Source organism: Danio rerio, chromosome 21 (assembly GCF_052040795.2).
Source record: "Danio rerio strain M-AB ecotype USA chromosome 21, GRCz13ab, whole genome shotgun sequence".
Lineage (NCBI taxonomy): Eukaryota > Metazoa > Chordata > Actinopteri > Cypriniformes > Danionidae > Danio > Danio rerio.
In genome coordinates this window covers 40,470,001-40,491,388 of record NC_141041.1, presented here as the reverse complement: position 1 = coordinate 40,491,388, position 21,388 = coordinate 40,470,001, and the positions used below count along the sequence as shown (strand labels likewise).

At 35.2% G+C, this 21,388-nt stretch overlaps 2 protein-coding genes across 6 annotated transcripts in view; one reads left to right on the top strand and one right to left on the bottom strand.

Moving 5' to 3' along the window:
* si:dkeyp-23e4.3 overlaps positions 1 to 12,017 on the top strand; it is a 152,462-nt gene extending 140,445 nt beyond the window's left edge. For 2 of the 3 annotated variants that reach the window (XM_087301743.1, XM_087301745.1), the window contains exons 12-14: positions 1,707 to 1,924; positions 6,562 to 6,735; positions 11,074 to 12,017. In XM_087301743.1, the coding sequence (XP_087157869.1) occupies positions 1,707 to 1,924; positions 6,562 to 6,735; positions 11,074 to 11,185 (504 nt within the window). In that variant the 3' untranslated portion in view covers positions 11,186 to 12,017. Of the gene's footprint in view, positions 1 to 1,706; positions 3,805 to 4,712; positions 6,736 to 11,073 lie in introns of those variants that run through there. The other variant, XR_015520513.1, reaches the window with a different exon arrangement.
* Positions 12,018 to 15,437: 3,420 nt separating this feature from the next.
* rars1 (arginyl-tRNA synthetase 1) overlaps positions 15,438 to 21,388 on the bottom strand; it is a 51,469-nt gene continuing 45,518 nt past the window's right edge. For all 3 annotated transcript variants that reach the window (XM_087299330.1, NM_200048.1, XM_087299331.1), the window contains 1 exon segment: positions 15,438 to 15,662. In XM_087299330.1, the coding sequence (XP_087155456.1) occupies positions 15,553 to 15,662 (110 nt within the window). In that variant the 3' untranslated portion in view covers positions 15,438 to 15,552.

Sequence of the window (21,388 nt, the reverse complement as noted above, 5' to 3'; positions counted from 1 at the left end):
GTCAGGTTTATTAATGGTGGATTCGGTTTCATAAATTCAAATTTAGTTACCCTGGCAACTTATGCTGGAAAACTAGCCTGGTCCGGGGCAGGCTAACTTAAAGGCTAAGCCTTAAGTTAAAGCTTAATCAAAGTAATGTTAACATTCACCTGCCATAATTTGATGCCATTTAAATTCACTTAACCTCTTAATAATGATTAAAACTTTATAGTCACTTAATAGAAAAAAATTAAAATAATATATATATATATATATATATATATATATATATATATATATATATATATATATATATATATATATATATATATATAATTTATTTTATTTATTTTATTTAAATAATTTAGTTCTGACGTCAACCTGATTTTCATTTCCAAACAAAATGCAATCTCCCCACAACGTTGGGGTACAACGTCAATCTGACGTCATGTGCCTGCTGGGTGTTTAAGGCTATTTTAATTATCATACAGTAAACATCCGTCATTTTCTCATCAGTGACATACATCTAAACTGTCAATGCGTGTGATGATTTTGGACATCTTCTTTGACACATTAAATGCTTCCGAACAGTTTGCTGCAATTATAAATCACCCATGACTTGAGGTAGTTCATTATGATGCAATTTACCTTCTATGTGCGATTAGATTGGACAGGAACCACAGAACTGATTTCTAATCCCCATAGACAAGAAAAAATCAAGTAGTGAATGCAGGTTGAAGGAAAATAGTGGAGTAAAAGTACCAATACAACACTAAAAATGTACTCATGGGAAAGTAAAAGTACACATTATTAAAACTATTTAGTAAATAACAATTCCTGAAAATAAAAAACCACGATTACAGTAGATTTGAGTATTTGTAATTTGTTACATGACACTACATGCGTATTTCAAGAGTTCACACTTAGCTGATGATTGATTATAAACAAGTTTGGCATGCTGTCCCAGGAGAGAGCCCTGAGCTCGAAGGTTCTTGAGCCCTGGGCTCCCTCCCATTTGGAGGAAGAGAGGGGAGCCTTGAGCTCAGGTAGATCTCGACAACTCCCCCCTGATAAGAGCTGATGACTAAAAATTGAATGCTATTAAAAGATATGCTGCATTATGAGATTACCTGTATTGCAAATTAAGATTTCTCAATTTACTTGTTGTGCATGTTTTGGAATGTGGGAGGAAACCGGAGGACCTGGGGAAAACCCACGCAAGCACGGGAAGAACATGCAAACTACAAACAGAAACGACCACCGGCCTGTTAAAGGACTAGAACCGGTGACGTTCTTGCTGTGAGGCGACAGTGCTAGTCACTGGGCCACCGTGCTGCCCTATGGAGGGAAAGTTAAAAGGTAGGGGTGGAGGGGGGAATTCTTCAAATCGAAGATGACTGTAGTGAAAAAACCCTGGCTCTTTATAGTGGGTTAGGAATGGCCTGATTGGTGGATCATGCACGCTAATGCAGAACCAGCCGTGTTCAATCATAATCACGTGCTCCTCTCGAAATTAGTTTATGAATAAACTTTACTTATATCAAATGTGCTGTCAAAACGATGAAGATGTTTTTAATTTGCTGGGTTTTTTTCTATTTGCATGTTTTTTCTCAAGTTGCAGCGAGTTAAGCTCTCTTGGCTATTTAAAAAAGGGAATAAATATTATCTGCATAAATGATGACGTTATGCAAAAGATGTTTGACTTGGCTGTGATGTGATTGCTAAAGGTGGATGATGGCTACCCTCTGCGGCTGTGGAGAGGAACAACTGAAGTGGACGCTCCGCAGCAGGAGGTTTTCCAGCGCATTTTAAGAGAACAGAGTCAGTGGCAAAGAGACCTGACGCACAGCGAAGTGGTGGAGACTCTGGATAAGGATGTGGAGGTGTATCATTATACACTGCAGGCTGCTGGAGCCAGACCACCACTGCAGCATGTGCTGTTAAGGTAAAGAAATACACTTTATACCAGCTATTAACACTGCATTAGTGTATAGGATAAGTGTTTAGCGCTTTATTAAAGTCTGCATGAATTGGAAGTGGGTGGTGCGGTGGCTCAGTGGTTAGCGCTGTCATCTCAACTCATTCAAACTCATTCGAATGTGTTTGCATGTTCTTCCTGTGTTGAATTGAATTGAATATGACGTAGTTCCGGAAACGTTCTACTTCTCTGTTATATCCGTCTGACTTTACAGTCAGTTTCTTTTGACCGCCCCCTGTTGTTTTAATGAATATCACAACAGCGAACGCAGCAAGTATAAAAGCCTTGTCCATTTCGTGAGGTGCATGCACAGTCAGCGGAGGTGCACAATGCACCGCCAGGCGAAAGTATAAATCCAGCTTAACAGCTGATTTTGCGGCCTACATAAAGACAGAAATTACATTTTGGGGTGATTTATACCTTATAAATACAGTATGTGACACATTTAACACCATTTGGAGGTGTCTATATTGCTGAGCAACATATGTAAAACAATGTGAAGACTTGTGCACCTTTGCTTCTCTTCGGTTGAAAGTTGAAAAATGATTGGCAGAATTGTAGAGTGAAGAAGATTTCTATTCTCTAAGTGTAAAGCAGTTAATTTTCTCTTCACAAAATGTATGTAGTGTTTGCAGCAAACATGCCAGCATGTGTTAAAAATACTGTGTAAGATGAGTATAAGCACTGATTATACATGTTAAATACTTGCATGAAGCTGTATGTGTCAGAAGTTAGAATGAGTAACATAATATAAAGTTATTATCCTATCATGACAATGTATGTAAACACTTACACTGTAGTTCCTTTGCATAAGTTGCATCTATACTTTGCTGACATAGACCTGTAACATCTCTGTTGACATGAGCTAGCGGGCTGAGAGCCAAGAATAGCAAGACCCCTTAGACTAGAAAACCTATTCAAAAATGGTCAAGAGTTTAAAAAGAGACACCTAGGGGTGTGTCAAAAAACTTGAATAAAGATTTTGGAAACACACAGAAACTTTAGAAGGAGCCGGAGAGACTTTGGAAAGAGAGAACCAGAGATAGGAAGTGTCCAGGAGAGACTTCAGAATGCTCTGGGGTCTGCTCTGCTCTTTCTCGGCTTTATTATGGAGAATAAAGTCTATTTTATGATATTCAAAACCTCCTGTCTGATAATTTCTAATTGATAAGAAGTCGAATTCACGACAAGAGATGCTGGATTAAGATCGTCTAGGGCAGGGGTTTTGAAACTAAGGAGGGTGCGAGACATTGAGGCGTGCACTCGTTATGATGATGATTTTTATGCGTTCACTAGAGGGAATTTGATTAAAGTCAGGTCCACAGCTAACTATCAGGCACCTGTAGATTTAATGCGCTCCAGTAAAATATACACACATAAAATGGAGCGGGGGCTTTTTAAAATGACTGACGATAAATAAATAAAAGTCGAACCAGTGAGCGTCAGACAAAAAAGTGCCACTCTGAATCAAATAAGCAGGATGCCCTTCTGGATCTTTCACTTTGAAGACACTACTGACTATGTTTACATGGACATCAGTTATTTGCCTTATTTAGAGTGCATATAATAAGGGTGTTACCTGAAGTGCTTCTTAAATGTTGTGCACCAGGCTATTCACGTTTACTATTCAAATCCAATTTTGGGTGTTTTATTCTTAATTTTTTTCTTTACTGCGGTTCGTTTTAAGTTTCACTTTCAGTCATGAACATATCATTCACGCTCCCATGACACACTGGGGTAATAGATGCTAATATAAAGTAAGGACTGGTGGAAGAGAGTTGTTTTAATGGAAAGCTGAATGGAAAGGAAAATAAAAACTCTGCACTTCGTGATGTGTGTGTGAGTATGTATGCGCGCGCGACCTTTACTGACAGCCTTTTAAGCTTGTCACAAAATGCAGCGAAAAGCTCTACATGACGGTAATAGTTGGATTGCGGTGTTTATCTCAATAACGCCACTATTACCTGCATACTCCACGACTGACTTTAGTCGGATTAAGGTAAGCAAAAATCGCTGTTTACAGTACATGGTGACTCTTAATCAAAGTATTGTCTTAATCATATTTAAATCGTTCTAAAGTATTGTTGCCCATGTGAACCATTGAATTTAAATTACTGAAACAAAGACCAGGACAGTGATAAAAACGGCTAACTAAAAAGGTTATTTTGCATCTGAAGTCATCCAACATGATTTAATGTCCAAATAAGACTGATTTTACAGGTTTAGTTTAACCAAAACTTTGAATTACTCATCATTTTTCACTCTCTCATGTGGTTTTAAACCTATTCATTTATTTTTTGAACACAAATGAAACTATGTTTGAAAAATTCTAGTTTCTGTTACCAATTGACTACATAAGCTGAATCAACACAATTCTTGAGTTTTTTTTGGGGGGGGGGCACAACTTATTTGTTTTATGATTAATCTACCTAAATTTGTAAAAACAATTAGGTTAACTTAATTGATTTAAGTTTCCTATATTTAATCCCTTACAACAGTGGTACCCAAACTGGGGTGCGCAGTCTGACCACCAGGGGTGCGCAAGAGAATGTTTGAAATGGCGGAAAATTTTACCTTTTATTATTTTCATCCATTTATCTTGGGTAAACTTCACGTGTCATATTTTACAGTACAAGACATGCCTGTATGTTTTTTTCAAGGAAAATTGGAGGAACTGCAGAAGAAGAAAAACAAAAGCACAAAGGAGCAGTAGAAATTTAGTAGAAACCAGATGAACTTTTGTTGGTCCTTAAAGACGCTGTGAAAATAGTCAACTTCATTAAAGCTCTTTCCCTAAATTCACATATTTTATTATTTTAACCACGTATACAGAATATATGTGTATTTAGTTATTGTAGTTAAAAATCTGGAGTTTAATCAGAGAAAGGGGTGCTTGACAGGTGTCAAATATTAGAAAGGGGTGCACACAGCAAAAAGTTTGGAAACCACTGTCTTACAACATAAAGAGAGTTGTGTGGAAAAGAGCATTTTTTACAGTGCATTGTTGTGTGAACAATCCCTTTAAGATACACATTTAAACAAATTAATATCAAATTAAGTTTCAATGTTGAATTTTGATCACTACATAAACTACATGATGATTCAATAACAGATGTGGAAATTAGAAACTGGGGGCTTTTCTTAAATAAAGGCCAAATGTTTAAAAAAATATCATAATAATAATAATAATAATAATAATCATAAATGACTGTTATAATAGAACGCCCAAAAGCTTGTTCTGGGTGTTACAGAGCAATAAACTACTAAAGCCATGAAATAGGAAGATGCCCATAGAATGAATTGAGAGCAAGAGTGTTTTTCTCGAAACTCAAAGGTGTTTCATTTTCGCAGAATCCCTCGTATTAACATGGGACAAATTATAGTTTTGACATCTATATTAGCTTGCCCGAAGGATAATAGTTGAACATTTCAGCAGAAAATTAAGACTTACCATGAGCTTCATTCCCAAATTAATTTTCCAGCAACAAATTAGTGGAGTAAAAAATAAATCTCTTGACAACGGCACCTCATGGCATGCACATCATTGCATGCAGAATCCAGAAAAAAAATAAGGAAGAAATGTCCCAGTTGATGATTGTAACATTAAAACAAAATCACCATAAATGTTAGTTTATTTAGAAATTTAAATAAAGTGTATTTGCTACATTATTTTATTTAAGAAGCAATAGATATCTTAAAAACGAATACTTTTGGCTTTAATAAATAACCACTTATTTTTGAACATGTCTTATAATTTTTGAAAAAAGTCTACCATAATATCTTTTAGAAATAAATTTTATAAGCAACTGTTTGAATCAAGACCAAGAATGCAGATTCTCCCATTTTATAAGCATAATCGTGAATGAATTGATTTTTAGCAATGGTTCAACAACAATAGAAAAAATAAATAATTTAATTAGAGGTACAGGGTACATATTGAACTTTTTAAAATCCTCTTCGTATACAAAAACCCATTTCTGAAAAAAACATTTTTATGTCCATGATTCAGTTCACCGTTTGCTTTGTTTCTAAACGAATCAGTTTTGAACAAAACATTTGAACCAGTCAAAAAATGACTCATTAAAATGTTCCACCAGCCCATATTGAAATTATGCGAGCTATTTTTTCTCTACGCAGAACTAAACCAGCATTCCACTGTATTTTTGCATCATGTTTGATGTATTGAATAGGTTCAACAACAATTAAATCTTCATGTGTGTTTTTCATAGTTGTAAACCAGCCAAAAGTCTTTGTTGTACTGGATTTAACAATGGTTCAACAACAACAACAAAATAAATAATTTTAGGAGAGGTACATATTTAACATTTTGCTCTTGAACTTATCAGAATAATTTTTGCTCTACACTGAACTAAACCAGCATTCCACTCTATCTTTGAAACCTGTTTGATGCATTGAATAGCTTTAACAACAATCAAACATTATCTGACAGACTTTAACACTTGCATTTTTCATAGTTGTAAACCGACAAAAGGCTAGCTTTTTGACACAGAATTTTTTACAGTCAAACTATTAGCCAAATTTGAGTTTGACGCCCCTGCCTTACAGGATCTTTAAATTAAAACTTTTCTATCCTTCTCTTGCAGGACATGGCAGTTGGACAGTTCCACTGGGCCCATGTTTGTGTCGTCTACTTCTGTCCAACACACCGCTGTGGCTGTGAGAGGAGTCCAGGCACAAGTTTTCTGCAGCTTCTTTTTAATCGAACCGCTGGGGTCAAAAAAGTCACGAGTCACACACCTCTGCCGGACAGACACAAGGTGTGTATCTCAAAGAATAGCAAGAACAGAGGCCAGAAGTGAGGACATATTGGAGAAAAAGAGCTTCAGGCTTTTATGTTTTTTTGTTTGTTTGTTTTTTTACCTATTATGTATTATAGCAAGCCAGGCACGTGCACACATAGGGCTCAACCTGTGCAGTGCACATGCCCTTTTTAGTCTTGGATAGAAAGTGCCCTTCCAAAATGAGCTGAAGTGCCCTAGCGATGCAGCCAATCAGATTCGAGAACCGGACAGAACTGTTGTGTGTATATATATATATATATATATATATATATATATATATATATATATATGTATGTATTTATGTATGTATATTAGGGCTGCTCGATTATGGGAAAAATCATAATCACGATTATTTTGGTCATAATTGTGATCACGATTATTCAAAACGATTATCAGTTGAAGTCAAAATTACTCGTCCTCCTGTGAATTTATTTTTATATATAAATATTTCCCAAATTATGTTTAACAGAGGGTTTTTTCACAGTATTTCCTATAATATTTTTTTTTCTTCTGGAGAAAGGCTTATTTGTTTTGTTTCAGCTAGAATAAAAGCAGGTTTGAATATTTTTAAACCTATTTTAATAGCTCGATATTAGCCCCTTTAAGCAATATATATGTTCGATTTTCTGCAGAAGAAACTACTGTTATACAATGACTTGTCTATTTACCCTAATTAAGCCTTTGAATGTCACTTTAAGCAGAATACTAGTATCTTAAAAAACATCTTGTAAAATATAATGTACTGTCATCATAGCAAAGATAAAAGAAATCAGTTACTAGAAATGAGTTATTAAATCTTTTATGTTTAAACTGTGCTTTAATGTATTTTTGATTTTATTATTAATTAATGATAAAAACAATCGGCAGCAGCAGGAATACGGCACGCTCACTTAAAGAATAGTGCGGCTCTGATAAGGTTTTTCTTTTTCGTGTCTTTTGATTCTCAACTTGTTTATCAAACAAATGAGGGTTAATATGAATAATCACTAAACACTGCGCTCTGACACAAGTGTGCATGTATTTCACCATAAAGCGCTCACATTAAGATCGCGTTAGATGTGTGTGTGCTCTGCTGTCCGAGGCTAAGCGCGGCGCGCGTGCAAACACACACACGCTACCTGTCCGAGGCTAAGCACGGCGCATACACACACACACACAACAGCACGTGCTCTTTTGCGCTTTAAAAAATATGAATGATGCGCATCCCGTGCTGCAAAAGTTACATTACAGCACATGCTTTTAGTCATTTTCACGTGGAACTGAGCTTTGCAGAGGCAAAGAGTTTTCACACGTGTACAACTGGAAAGGGGGCGGTACGTGATGGAATAATCGTTTATCTCGATTAATGGCTTTTCATAATCGTTACAAGCCGAAATCGAGATCGGATTTTCGATTAATTACACAGCCCTAATGTATATATATATATATATATATATATATATATATATATATATATATATATATATATATATATATATACAGTAAGAACGTTCCCAATGAGTATTTGATGCATTTGTTGTGGAGTAGCAACGATGAGTCACACACAATGTTGTTACAAAGTTTACGCATACAGATACACACACACACAGAGCGCGCTTGGTTTTTGCAAGGCAAATGTGACAGGATACATGTTAATATCCACTGCTGTATAGATATCCGTTATGTTACACACTGTTTTAAAAATGTTTTAAACTTGTAAAACTCATTCTTGATCACATTTGATGATGACTGATGATCACAGAGAGCTGAACAGATCTGTTATTCCCAGTTGCTTTGTGCACGCCCTGACTTGTACTACGGAGACAAATTAATATGGTGGGCAGGGAAACCGCACTCCAACATCAAGTTGTGGTCGGCCTCAAAATGAAAGGGATTTGGATCCTATTTTAACAACAGGAAATTTAAAAAAAAAAGATACTTATTGTTTTAATATCACCCCAATATGACTGTGGACACACTATACCTACACACAGTTCTGTCCAAACAGCTTTAAAAAGATGATTTTCATCATAGGTGCCCTCTAAAGCTGCACGCTAAAATTCCTCTGTTCTAATATAGCTGCTTGCATTCAACATGATATGTGAATCTCAAATAAAATCAACAGCAGAAGCTAAAAATGAGAGTTTATTGGAGAAAGAGTTGCTTTGGCTCAAAGATTTAGTTTATTTTACAATCAATTTGTTCCCTGCAAGCCACTGCTGGTCTGCAAGAGCCCCTACAGATTCATATTTTAGGGCCGAATCAATGAAACACGGGGCTGTAATACAGAAAACCGTTGTCATCGAAAATTGAGATGTGTTCTCAGGGATGTGTTGTGACAGCACAAACATGCGGCACAATCATTGAGACAAACTGTAATACCTCCACCGGCTAAGACTTGTCTAGCTGGCACATTTGAGAGTGCAGGAAAATGGAGACAATATTTTTTTTTCTTCCTTCAGACTGTAACATGTATTTGTCCTGTCAAAGAAAGTAAACTGCCTTTTGCTGTATATTGATTGGTCAGTTGGGGACATGAATCTGTGTTTTCAATTAGGAAAGAAGCCTTTTACAATGTGACTATCTGGGCTTAGAAATATGTGACAATTTTAAGCAGTACATCTCTTTCTGTTTTTTCTCCAAAATGCACTGGGCTTTTTGAGTAGACTGGCAGTTTGTGGAATAGTTTACTTCACTACGATACACTCAAAAAATTAACTTCAGTTTCAGTTTCCTTTATTTTTGTTGTTCAAAACATCACAATGAAATTGTAATGCAGAACGAAATTACGTTGCACCAGATCCAACGAGAACATAAAAATTTGTCACTATATAAAGACCATACAATCCTAACATAATAAATCAGCTTTTATAATTTAAGATATAACCCAATTTTAAAAATCTCTAAAGAGAATAACTTAAATACCTATTTCACCATTTGTTATAATAGTTGTAATATTATCAATTTATGCTAGTTTAACTATTTAATGATTTATTATTTCACACTAGCTTTCAATAGTGTTTAAGAAATGGTATTATTCAAAAGTATTATAATGACAGGATAAAAACTATCCCAAAACCGCACTGATTTGCTCCTCAGACTTCTGTAACGCCTGCCTGATGGCATGAAGCTATGGCCAGGGTGGGTTGGATGCCTTAAAATGCTATTTGCCCTAGACACACAGCGTCGTTAAAAGAGTTCCTTGATAGATGTCATTTTGACTCCAACAGACCTTTCAGCTGACTTTATGATCCTCTTAACGGTGTTCTTGTCAGATACACTGCTATTCTCATACCAAAGGGAGATGCCATTAGCTCTTTTTTAGACCATTCTCTGTAAACCCTAGAGATGGTTGTGCGTGAAAATCCCAGTAGATCAGCAGTTTCTGAAATACTCAGACCAGCCGGTCTGGCTCCAACACCCATGCCACGTTCATAGTCACTTAAATCACCTTTCTTCCCCATTCTGATGCTCGGTTTGAACTGCAGCAGATTGTCTTGACCTTGTCTGCCTGCCTAAATGCATTGAATTGCTGCCATGTGATTGGCTGATAAGAAATTTGTGTTAAAACCAGTCGGACAGGTGTAAATAATAAAGTGGCCAGTGTATATATTAGTAAAATATACATACAGTTGAAGTCAGAATTGTTAGTCAACCCTGAATTATTAGCCCCCTTGTTTTTTTTGTTCCCTAATTTCCGTTTGATGGAGAGTAGACTTTTTAAACACATTTCGAAACATAATAGTTTTAATAACTCATTTCTAATAACTGATTTAATTTGTCTTTGCCACGATGACAGTAAATAATATTTGACTAAATATTTTTCAAGACACTTCTATACAGCTTAAAGTGATACTTAAAGCCTTAACTAGGTTAATTAGGTTAACTAGGCAGGTTAGTTTCATTAGGCAAGTTATTGTATAACGATGGTTTGTTTTGTAGACTCTCGAAAATATATATATATATAGCTTAAAGGGGCTAATGATAATGACCTTAAAATGGATTTAAAAAAATTAAAAACTGCTTTTACATTGCCGTAATAAAACAAATAAGACTTTCTCCAGAAGAAAAAAACATTATTAGGCATACTGTGAAAATTTCCTTGCTCTGTTAAACATCATTTGAGAAATATTTCAAAAAGAAAAAAAAAAAATCAAAGGGGGGCTAATAATTCTGACTTCAACTGGATATTAGATGGCTGGGGGTTAATTATATTATTAACAACTTTTCATTTTGGAGCCAACTATTCTTTGAGGGATTCTGCTTATTGTATGATGCAGTATACAGTAAACATGAATACTAAATTTTTACAATTTTTTTTTTTCTTTCAATCAGAGGCCGAACTCCAGAATGGCATCATAAAGTAGAAGGACATCTGGTTTCATCAGTGCTGATGGCAATAAGAGACTCTTTTAGACACAAAACAAAAGACTCCAAAGCACAGTGAAGACTCCAAAGAGAAACAGAATACAACCTGGACAACTTTTAAAAATCCCCAAACATCACCTCAAACAAAAAAAAGGAGAAAAATGAGTGCTCAAACTCCAAAAATCTGAGACCATGAAGCAAAGTTCAAGTACCTCAGAGTTATACGGGACTATTTTAATGCAAGGACCATTCAGCCTGAAAGAAAAGGGAACAACAACAGGGTGATGAGGTGCTTCAGGAGAGCCACCGCACATGGTGTTATCAAGACTGACAAGGGAGAGTGTCAGAGTAATGAAATGTCTCATCCTATTTACAGGACTATCCAATGAGCCAATGCGTCGCAGTGCTCGACTCCCAAACTCTCCACTGTTTTTAAGCATTAAAGGATGGACTGGGTGACACGGTTTGGAAATATACATCTTTGAAAACTTGTCTGCTGCATGATTGTTGCCTACTTCATGGCAAGCCTGCTTCAGCTGTTGAATAACACGAGGACAGATTAGCCCTGTTGTGTGCAGTCGATGTGACATTGATTCAAGCCGCCACGTTTGCTTTTATTTATTCAAGAGTGTGAAAAAGACTGTTTTGAAGGATATGAGACCTGGCACCTGCAAAGCTTTACTGTGTCAGGCTCCAACGCTACCACTGTATTATACTTCCTTTGCATTTCACTGTTATAGAGTCTGTATTATTAAACTGTGACGCTACGCATTGGTTTTCGTAATCAAAATATCATAACTATGAAAAATCGACTTCATTATAGCAAGATCTAATATAAATTATATTTGTATGTTTTGTTAATATGTTACAGATTTTATTTAAATAAATAGAAATATCGTGAAAAGGTACAACTGGTCTTGGCATGCCATGTTTTATTTATTATTTTCATATTTGTGAGGATTCATTGATGTATACTTTAATATTAGGTCGAAATACAACTATTCAAAAACCTGGAATCTGAGAGTTTGGCTTTGCGCCTCACTAAACATAAAATAAGTTTTGATATATTTACGATTGGAAATTTAGAAAATATCTTCATGGAATACCATTTTTACTTAAAGGGTACTTATTTTTCAAGCTGTAAGATAAGCCTTTGGTGTCTCCAGAATGTGTTTATAAAGTTTCAGCTCAAAATATCAATCAGATCATTTATTGTAGCCTCCAGAATCTGCCTATGTTGCTGCCTGTGGCTTTAAATGCAAATGAGCCACTTCTCTTCACCTACTGTTCCCACGTGCGTGTCAGCGTCTCATCATGCCTTACATCAGATAAACAGCAGTCAGTGACAGAGACAGACTCAGATGAAGCTGAAATGCAGCTCATTATCAAAAATATCAAGTGAGTTTATCAAGCCTTTCTGAAATGATGAATCTCACACATATGCCGTTTGCAGTACACACCATACGGCTGTGGTGATTATAGCAGTTAAGAATTACATATAAATTTTACTGTCTTTATTACAAACATACTCTGTTTTAAAAACATTTTAAACTTATAAAAAATCACAGAGAGTTGGAACAGATGTTTTAATCCCAGTTTATTTGCAAACAAAATGTTCTGTGTGCATACTTGTTATTATAGAAACATGGCACCTGTCAATCAATATGGTGGGCGGAGAAAACCACACTCCTATGTCACATTGCAGTGGGCCTCACCAGATTTTTACACTATTTTTAAGAAGTCTTCAATGATAAAATATATAAATGGAAAATAGTCTTTTATTCAATTAAAGGAAAAAAAAATCAATGCAAAATGATTTATGTGCTTTTTTCGAATCATCTTGTAATGAATGTTATTTTACTTCTGTTTTTATGAATTATATGCAGTAAAGGACATGCAAACACTGCAAAATATTTTGCCGATATGAGAACGGAATTTTTTTTTATATAATTTTATATATTAACAAAAAAAATCTTGCCAGGATTTTGTAGCCCGAGATCTCTTCACACCCCTATTATTGAAGTCAGAATTATTAGCCCCATTTTTTAAATCTTTTTTATTTTTCCTAAATGATGTTTAATAGAGCAAGGACATTCTTACAGTATGTCTGATAATTATTTATATAAATATGATAAATATTTTTTTCTTCTGGGAAAAAGTCTTATTTGTTTTATTTCGGCTAGGATAAAAGCAGTTTTTTTTTTTTTTAAACACCATTTTAGGGACAAAATTATTAGCTTCTTTAAGCTATATATATTTTTTCCGATAGTCTACAGAACAAAGCATTGTTATAAAATAACGTGCCTAATTACCCTAACCTGCCTAGTTAACCTAATTAACCTAGTTAAGCCTTTAAATGTCACTTTAAGCTGTATAGAAATGTCTTGAAAAATATCTAGTCAAATATTATTTACTGTCATCATAGCAAAGATAAAAGAAATCAGTTATTAGTAATGAGTTATTAAAACTATTATGTTTAAAAATGTATTGACAAAAATCTTCTCTCTGTTAAACAGAAATTGGGGTGGAACAAAAACAGGGGGGCTAATAATTCAGATTTTTTATTGATTTTTTTTAAAGAACTACAACCACCTCCAGCGATGCGAAACAAGTAACATTTATTGTGGCTTCATTAGAAACCACAGCTTTGTCCCATGGGTTGAAAAGTCCTTAGAAGGAAACTAATGGACTCACCACAACTTAACCAAGTAATTAAATGTCCACATCTTTAATTTTGATCTCCAAGCTGAAATAATGGAGAAAACCCCTGTTACAGAACGTCCAGTGAGTAAATAACCATTGACCCCAGTGAGTGAATGAAATGATTCCTCTTAATCTTCATACAGATTATCAGGGCCGGTCGCTGCATTTATCGCCTCCAATTAATTTCATCCTGAAGGCAGGAGGCAAAACAAACACTGAACTCTATTAAAAACCTTAAATTAAATAAGTTCCTATCGCAAGGAGTGAAAAAGACATGCATTGGGAAATAGATTTTTAGCATGGGAAGTCAATGGAGAACATAATGTATGCAGATTATGGGATTTAAAGGGGACCTATTATGGAAAAATCACATTTAGAAGGGGTTTCACACAGCTAAGCACAGTTATTCTGCAAAATTAATGTTAAAGTGAGCAGCGTTCAACTGACAGGTCCATTTGTGATAACACCCTCCCAATGGATATAGGATAAAATAAAATGGCCAAGCATCCAGCCCCAAATATACAACCATCTCATTGAAACTCCAAGTGATTTTACAAGAGAGAAGTTAAAGGCCTACAATTTTTTGTATGCCAACAATTTAGTTCTGTGTGGTCATGTGCAAGAAATAATGTTCCATGATCACCAGATTCAAAACTATGTAGTGCTAAAAAACGAGGTTCCGCCTAGCCAAAAACAAGGAAAGAAGGCAGAACTGTACAAGGCATGGATGATCATCGACAAGCAAAACAACTGCATTCTGACAGCGAACTGCACCTGGACGGCAGGATTTGTGAACTTACATTTTTAAATTTCATTCTAAGCATTCAGTGTCCGGAGTTATATTCACCATATTTAACTGTTGTGCTGTAATCATTGCTGCAATCAAAAACGAGTAATGTGTATGATTCAGCATAGCGTGGACTTACCTGATATAAAATGAGATCTGCAGAGTCGAGCACTTTTAATTAAGTCCTCACTCCATTCAGCTCTTCTGATGACTGTTAACCAAAGACGTCTGCGGTTGGCATTAAAAGCAGTGTGGTGTACGGTAAAATGTAAATTTTGTATTTTGAATTTCTATTTTGAATTTCTATTGCAACCGGTCTTTTTTTGCAACCGGTATGCACAGTTAAGCCCATGTGACGTAGGTTGGTAATTCCCCTATAGGTGAATTGAGTAAGCTAAACTGTCAGTAGACTATGTGTGTGAATGAGAATCTATGGACGCTTCCCAGTGATGGGTTGCAGCTGGAATTGCATCAGCTGTGTAAAACGTGCTGAATAAGTGGGAGGTTCATTCCACTGTGGTGACCCGTGATTAATAAAGGGATTAAAACGAAAATGAATAAATGAATTAATGAATGAAAATCCAAAACTATTCTGACCTTGTCACATACACACTTTAAGGACAGCAGAGACTTATTTTGTACAAAAAGTGGTATAAAAAAAACAAAACAAATAAAGCTGTTGTTGAGGTAAAAAAATTAAGCGACCTAATTCTTATCGCCTGGCTAGAGCTTAGACTTGTTATAGAGATGGAAAGGACAGAAGATTGACTTTTACCGTTTTTCAGGGTCCGGAAGGTTAATATGACATTTACGTGAAGAGAAATGACCAGGAAGTCAAAGCTTTTGTTACGGTCAGCCGTATGACTTTTATTTGGTATACCTTAAGAATCCGCAGGAACATTGATGGGTTTTGTGAAAAAAGGTCTCTTGTTTAGAGGAGGAAGGCGCTGACCCGTTTACATCCTCTGAACTGGATTGATACCCAGAATGTCAAAACCTTTGGCCATCACCGCAGCGGTGGCTTCACAGAGGAGCATCCGCCACATGTTGACTTTGACCACTTCCCCTGAGAACAACGAAGAGAGAGGCCATTAGTCAAACAGGCTATTTTCTAGGAGGCAGCTTGATTTCAATCAAACCAAGGACATTCTGCCACATCATTAAAGGTTATTTAAGAAAATCAATCAATCTTAAAAAACTTCAAATATTCCAAACATTCTGAAAGTACCTTTTCTTGAACAAAACTTTTTCCTGCTTTTAATGGTTTCAATGAAAATGAAAAAAGATTTTATACATTTAATATATTTAAATAAATGGTTAATGGATTTGAACAGTGCCCAGCAAACATATGTAAATTTAAATATTTTAATCCATTTCTCAGTAAAAATAATAGGCTGTTTCTCAATATGCGTTCTTGTCTGTACTTGCGTTCTTGTGTCCTCGTGAAACGCCATCAACCGTCGCCAAAGTACTGTTCTAATTCAAAGTTCACATCTTTCCAAGTACACATGAAATTCCCGGATGTGTACTTGCTCTGTTCTTTGGCCAAGGATGCATCGAGAGGTGACTTTGTGCGAACTTGCGAAGCTCAGGTATCCCAGAATGCATTGCAGCTTAACCAGCAAGCTCTAATAGCGGAGGAGGAAACCCGCACGGTTTTAAAACTGCTCCTGTACTGTGTCACAAAATAAAAATTTAACAGTTTTTCAGGCGAGAATGTAGTTGTTTTGAACTCGAATCGGCAGTTTATTCACTAAGATAGCGCTTCTTTAACGATGTGGCTCAGCTTATGCGGACTCCGACTCCCAGCCTGCCAGCGGGAGCTCCGTCATCAGCTCCCCCGCTAGAGCAGCTTTACTTCGGCCAGGCCATCTCGGACGTACCGCTGGATCCCATCTCTCCATTGTAGTTAAAACAGGATATTTAATACATCTTGGGAATATCTAACGGACAGTTTTTGGCCTTATAAATCTATTATTTGTTCTCAGGTGTATTATTTTGGCAGTGTTATTCTGTTACCTTTTATAATTATCTTTAATTATGTTACCGTGTTGTATGCTGTTTGTCTTTGTTTACCAAATTGCTTGACGTAATCTTTATTTCTTATCGTGTATGTCTTTATTTCTTATTGTGTGTATGAATACCATTGTAGTTTAATAAATCTGATAATTAAAGACATGTGTATAATAACTCATTTTAATTCACATTTATATGAATATATGTGTACATTTTCTTAAATCAAAAATGTCGATTTATAATATTAATATACTATTAATTAAATCATTTTATTGTTAATGTACAGTGAAACTGATGAATCCATGGTGAGGTAAGTGACGTTATAAAGTACACTGCTGTTCCATTTGAAGAAGTACCCACCTTGTGTCTTCGCGTCCTCGGGAGTTCGTTCTACCAAGTCTGAACTTGGCAAGTCTGAACTTCCAAGGACGCAAGTCCGAACTTTGCGTACTTGGTATTTACACAAGACATGTCACCCGTATACTTTTGAATGGGGAAAAGTGTAACTGTCAATATGGCAAATTTAGCCCGGCCTTCTAGTACAGAATCCAATCAGTGATCGATATATGGTGAATAAAGCCCACCTTCTAGTACAGTAGCCAATCAGCGATTGCTATGGAATGGCAATTCTCCAGGGGAGGGTTCGCACAAGGTGTGAGTTTCTGCAGATTTTGTGTGATCCGAACATTTAGAAATGAAACTAAATAGACAGTTGTTGTTTAATTTTATTGGTCATTCATAACATGAGATGTAATCGTAAGCTTGGCCATTAGTTTTGGAGAATGTGTTACCCCCCATTCAGACAAAATGCCCAAGCATACTGCCTGAGAGACGTTTCAAAGTTGGCCACTGAGTGAAATGACTTGCCTCAAAGGGACTTTGATATAAGTTATATATTTTGGTGCATATATTTTCAAAATAACTTCTTTCGTCTTTAACAAAAATAAAACTCATGAATGAAAATAAAATTTGCAAAGTGTAATTCAGCTTTGTGTGAACTTTCCCTTTACAAATTTTTTATTTATTTATTTTTTTTACTAAAATCGGTCATGAAAATAAATTATGAAAGCCAATGCATAAATAATAATATTTAAAACAACAATCATAAAAAAGGTCACTGGGTCGAGTCACAGCAGGGTCAGTTGACATTTTCGTGTGGAGTTTGCATGTTCTGCCCGTGTTGGTGTGGGTTTCCTCTGGGTGCTCCGGTTTTTCCCACAAGTCCAAAGACATGCGCTCTAGGTGAATTAAATAAACTAAACTGTCCGTAGTGTATGTGTGTAAGTGTATGGATGTTTCCCAGTACTGGGTTGCAGCTGAAAGGGCATCCACTGCTTAAAACATATGCTAGAAAAGTTGGCAGTTCATTCAGCTTTGACGACCCCAGAAAAATAAAGGGACTAAGCCAAAGAAAAAATTATGAAAGAATGAACAGCCTTTTAAGATGGTTTCTCTGATATACTTTTGTTTTCCCTATAGTTTAATATGAGATGCACAAGTAACCTATAAGGCAGTGTTAGGTAACTTTGAAAAAAAGTCATTATTATTTTTGCATTTATTGCCATTAGTGGCGCAGAAATTACCTTTAATTCTATGAGCTTTTAAATCACTCGTAAAACAAGAAAATTATTTAGTCCCATAGGCAGCAAAGCCTTTTTGAAACTCTCCAGCACAGCTCACTTCCATTAGTCTATATTAAAAGACTAAATGAGCTGTACCATTCAAGAGACAGTAGCTTCATCAGTGCTCAAGTAACTAGACTTTAATGGGTAATCCAATGGCAAGGGGATAAAATACATATACTTTTAATTTGATATTATCCTAGATTCAATTTCCCTGTTTGTTAAAATATTGCAACTGTGAAAAACAAATGTTATTAAATTAAAGTTATTAACATCTTTCATTACAGTAAAAGTTTGACAGAGAGATGAAAGTAAATACATTTCTGGAACAACTATCATCCTGAATGTATTTAATTAACCATTAAAACCTCATAACCATTAAAGACTTTGGGCACAGAGTATGTTTTTCTTTCTTAATATGGGAGAAAGTCTGGGCCAGCTTTACTTATATTTAGTTATCACTGTCAATGAAAGGGTGGCATACACTAGAGGTCAAAAGTCTAGGATGTTTTTAAACTAAGCCTATTTTGCTCACCAAGGCTGTGTTTGTTTGCTCAAAAATATAATACAACTGGTTCAATAATTACATTTGTATTATTATTTTATTATTATTACAAAATAAAATACCTGTTTGACTATAGTTTACAAATTACATTTATTTCTGCAATTCAAAGTTAAATTTTCAGAATCAGACTCGGCATGTTTTTCTCTCCAATGCGCTACTTTTCTATTGTTTTTCAATGTCAACATGCAATTGACAAACATGTTTTACCATTATGCTCACTTCATTAATCTTTTAGACGCAGTGTCAAGTTGACAAATCTTACATTTTCACATGCAGCACAGCTCATCACTGTCAGGTCCAAAAGCAGTGGACCAATTAGAAAAGTTCTGAAGCATGGCAAGCCTCTGTTCATATTAGAAAGTTGGCATGACAACTGTTTTATTTACCGTTAAATCATGGCGAGAGAAACTCTCATTGTGGCTGTCAAGATATGCTGAGTTATACTGTATAATGTATCTTCAAGTGCTTATCATAACATTCATTCATTTTCCTTTTGCCGTAGTTCCTTTATTAATCCGGGGACACCGCAGCGGAATGAACCGTCAACGCCTCTCCCAGCATGCCAAACCTGCTAATAGTGTCAAGCAATATCTAATGGCCCATTTCCACAGAGTGGTACAGTACGATATGGAACGGTCACTTTTATTAGGCTTGCGTTTCCACTGCCAAAAGGGTACCATTTTGGTGGACATGGTGTACGACAGAATGTTTCAGACGATGTCATTTTTATTTGAGGAAATTTCACTGTAAAGTCATACAGGTCAATCACATATCATATGACAAGCACTTCTCATAAAACAGATGCCTTATATACATAAATACTTGTGTTTAAATGTTCGTTATTAACGTGTTTTGGCGCAGATCTGAGCGCGATTGCTGGATTCACATATGCCAAACGAACCGTGCTAACTGGGCAAACGAGAAAGGTTCCGAAACAAAAGTCTAGGTTTGAAAGCACCCTAAGTATCACTGACACTGCTGGTTCGGTTTCTATTTTGATCAATTACTTTTGGTACTATCATTCATAAAGATTGTATATTTTTCCATATACATTTTTTTCCATGCTGCAATATTTTTTTCTGCTTCATAATTTGGTGTGTTGCTTGTTTGTTGAAAAGTTCAAAACCACAAAATATATTAGAATTTAGCCAAATTAAAAATAAGTCAATGTTTTTACTTTGACTCAAACAGTTCAATGCATCTTTGATGAGGAAACAGTGATTACAATTTAAATGGTACTGAACCACAGTTTCCACAAAAGTAAAATGCAGCCCAAACGTTTTTTAACACTGATATTAATAATGTATATATATATATATATATATATATATATATATATATATATATATATATATATATATATATATATTTTTTTTTTTATTTTATTTTATTTTTTTTTTTTTTAAGCAGCAAATCCTTATATTAGAGTTTCTAAAGGATAATGTGACGGTGAAGAATGGAGTAATGATGCTAAAATTCAGCTTTTAATCACAGAAATACATTTATTTTTTTTTTTTTAAACTACATTCACATTGTAAAACAGATCCGATTACTCAAAACCTTTGTGACAACCCACTGACTCAAACTATTTTTTAAATGAGATGAAACACAGTTAAGGAACAGCCTGCTTTTCTTTGGAGATAGGCTCATTTTATAAGTCGCCTAGAGTTAAACAGTTAAGTTTCACCAATCTTTAATGCATTCAGCCCATTTCTAGGTCTGGTGAGATCAGATTAGACCATTTGAATCTCGCTTAAAAATTTCAATAAATTTCCTATTTAATGCATGACACTGTAGTAAGACTGACGGAAAATGACAAATTGCAAATTTCTAAGCCAATATGACTAGGAGCTAATTATGGTCTAATCTGATTCAATTATTTTTGCCGAGCTAAGCTTATAGTTATCCTGCTAGACCTAGAGATCTAAAAAAAAGATTTTAAAAAAATGGTAAAACTTAATTTTTTTTTTTTTTTTTTTTGGAATGTTCATCGTTTTAAGAGTGTAACAGAAGAGTATGCAAGCTTTGGGTCATACTACCTCACTAACAGACTATTATGTTGGTTAGTTACATGCCCTGTGAATCATCTTACACATCATCACATTTCTTTCATATTAATTTCCTTTTATATTAGATTTGCTGCCGCATGTTAATCTGCCATTTGTGGATCTTTCATGCAGAGAAATCTCCATAATCTGCATAACTGTGCATAATTTGCATAATTATGCATTGAGAAGTTAATGGCCAAAAACATCTTTATGAAAGTTCACATTGTTGTTGCAGATTAAATATAATGCAGTTAAAGAACATAAATGTATATGTGTGTGTGTGTGTGTGTGTGTGTGTGTGTGTGTGTGTGTGTGTGTGTGTATATGTATATATACATATACACACAGTTGAAGTCGGAATTATTAGCCCCCCTCAATTATTAGACCGCTTGTTTATTTTTTCCCCGATTTCTGTTTAACAGAAAGAAGATTTTTTTCAACACATTCCTAATCATAATAGTTTCATAATAATAATAATAATAATAATAATAATAATAATAATTATAATATAATAATATATAATATATAATAATAATAACTC